The sequence below is a fragment of the Vittaforma corneae genome (genome assembly GCF_000231115.1).
Source record: "Vittaforma corneae ATCC 50505 unplaced genomic scaffold supercont1.97, whole genome shotgun sequence".
In the NCBI taxonomy this organism is placed as follows: Eukaryota; Fungi; Microsporidia; family Nosematidae; genus Vittaforma; species Vittaforma corneae.
In genome coordinates, this window is record NW_006889930.1 from 1 (window position 1) to 981 (window position 981).

The window sequence follows — 981 nt, forward strand, 5'->3', positions numbered from 1 at the left end:
AAGAGTAAAGAAGTACAGATATAGTAAGAGGAGCTAGAAGAAGGGATCGAATTGGTACGGAGAGATTATGGTGGAGACGGGAGTACAAGGAGAGGTAGGACATATAGGAAGAATAGAGAGATATTAGGAAGAAGATAGGGAAGGTATAAGTGGTAGTTGAGAGGATATGGTAGGAGAGATAAGAGCTATTGGAGGGGTAGGGTAAAATTAGTTGGATGGAAGTAAGATAGGGAATATAAGTAAGTATAGCTAAGGAATAATGATATGAATAATAAGTAGGGAGGAAGATATATAAATAAGTGATGATAAGCATAAGTGATGAGGGAGATAAGGTATTGGATTGAGGATAGTTGGTAGGAGGGTAATATTAGTTAGTGATGTGGGTAGTACATAGGGAATGATGAGGCTAGGGTAAGTGGGTAAAATAGCAGTATAAGTAAGGGAATAGTATAAATAAGTGATATTAAGTATAAAGGAATAGATAAGTGAAATAAGAGGACAGAGAGCAGCTAGGTAGTGATGGGTATAGGATAAGTGAGGGGCTAATAAAGGAAGATAGGGTCAGGGATATATTGAGGAAGTAAGAATAGGGGGATATAAGACTAAGTTTGGTAGGGTTCGGAATAGGGTAAGTATAAGTGATAGTAATAAGTAAGAAATGGTAAGGGAAGTAAAGATGGGAGTATAAGTGATAATAGGGAAGTAATAAATATAATAATTAAGGACTAAGTGAGGTAAGTATAAGTAAGGGAAGTGATGTAAGGTAAGAGAGATATGAGTAGTGATAGTAAAAGTAAGAGATGGTAAGGGAAGTGATAAAGATAATAGAAGTGAAGGTAAGTAATAGTAAGATAAGTGAGTATAAGGTAAGAGATAGTAGGATAAGTATTCAAGAATAAAGTAATGATAAGTGGTAAGGTAAGTGATAAGTAAGTAGTATAATAGATAAGTAGGGTAAGGTGAGAGTGATATGGGGAATAA

General features: G+C 35.2%; 1 protein-coding gene across 1 annotated transcript; it reads right to left on the reverse strand.

Annotated features, from left to right (window-relative positions):
* Nucleotides 1-561: 561 nt before the first annotated feature.
* VICG_02173 (uncharacterized protein) lies at nucleotides 562-981 on the reverse strand (the record flags this gene model as incomplete). Its single annotated transcript, XM_007605556.1, has 1 exon — nucleotides 562-981. A coding segment is annotated over one exon (420 nt), but the record flags the coding sequence as incomplete, so codon positions are not given.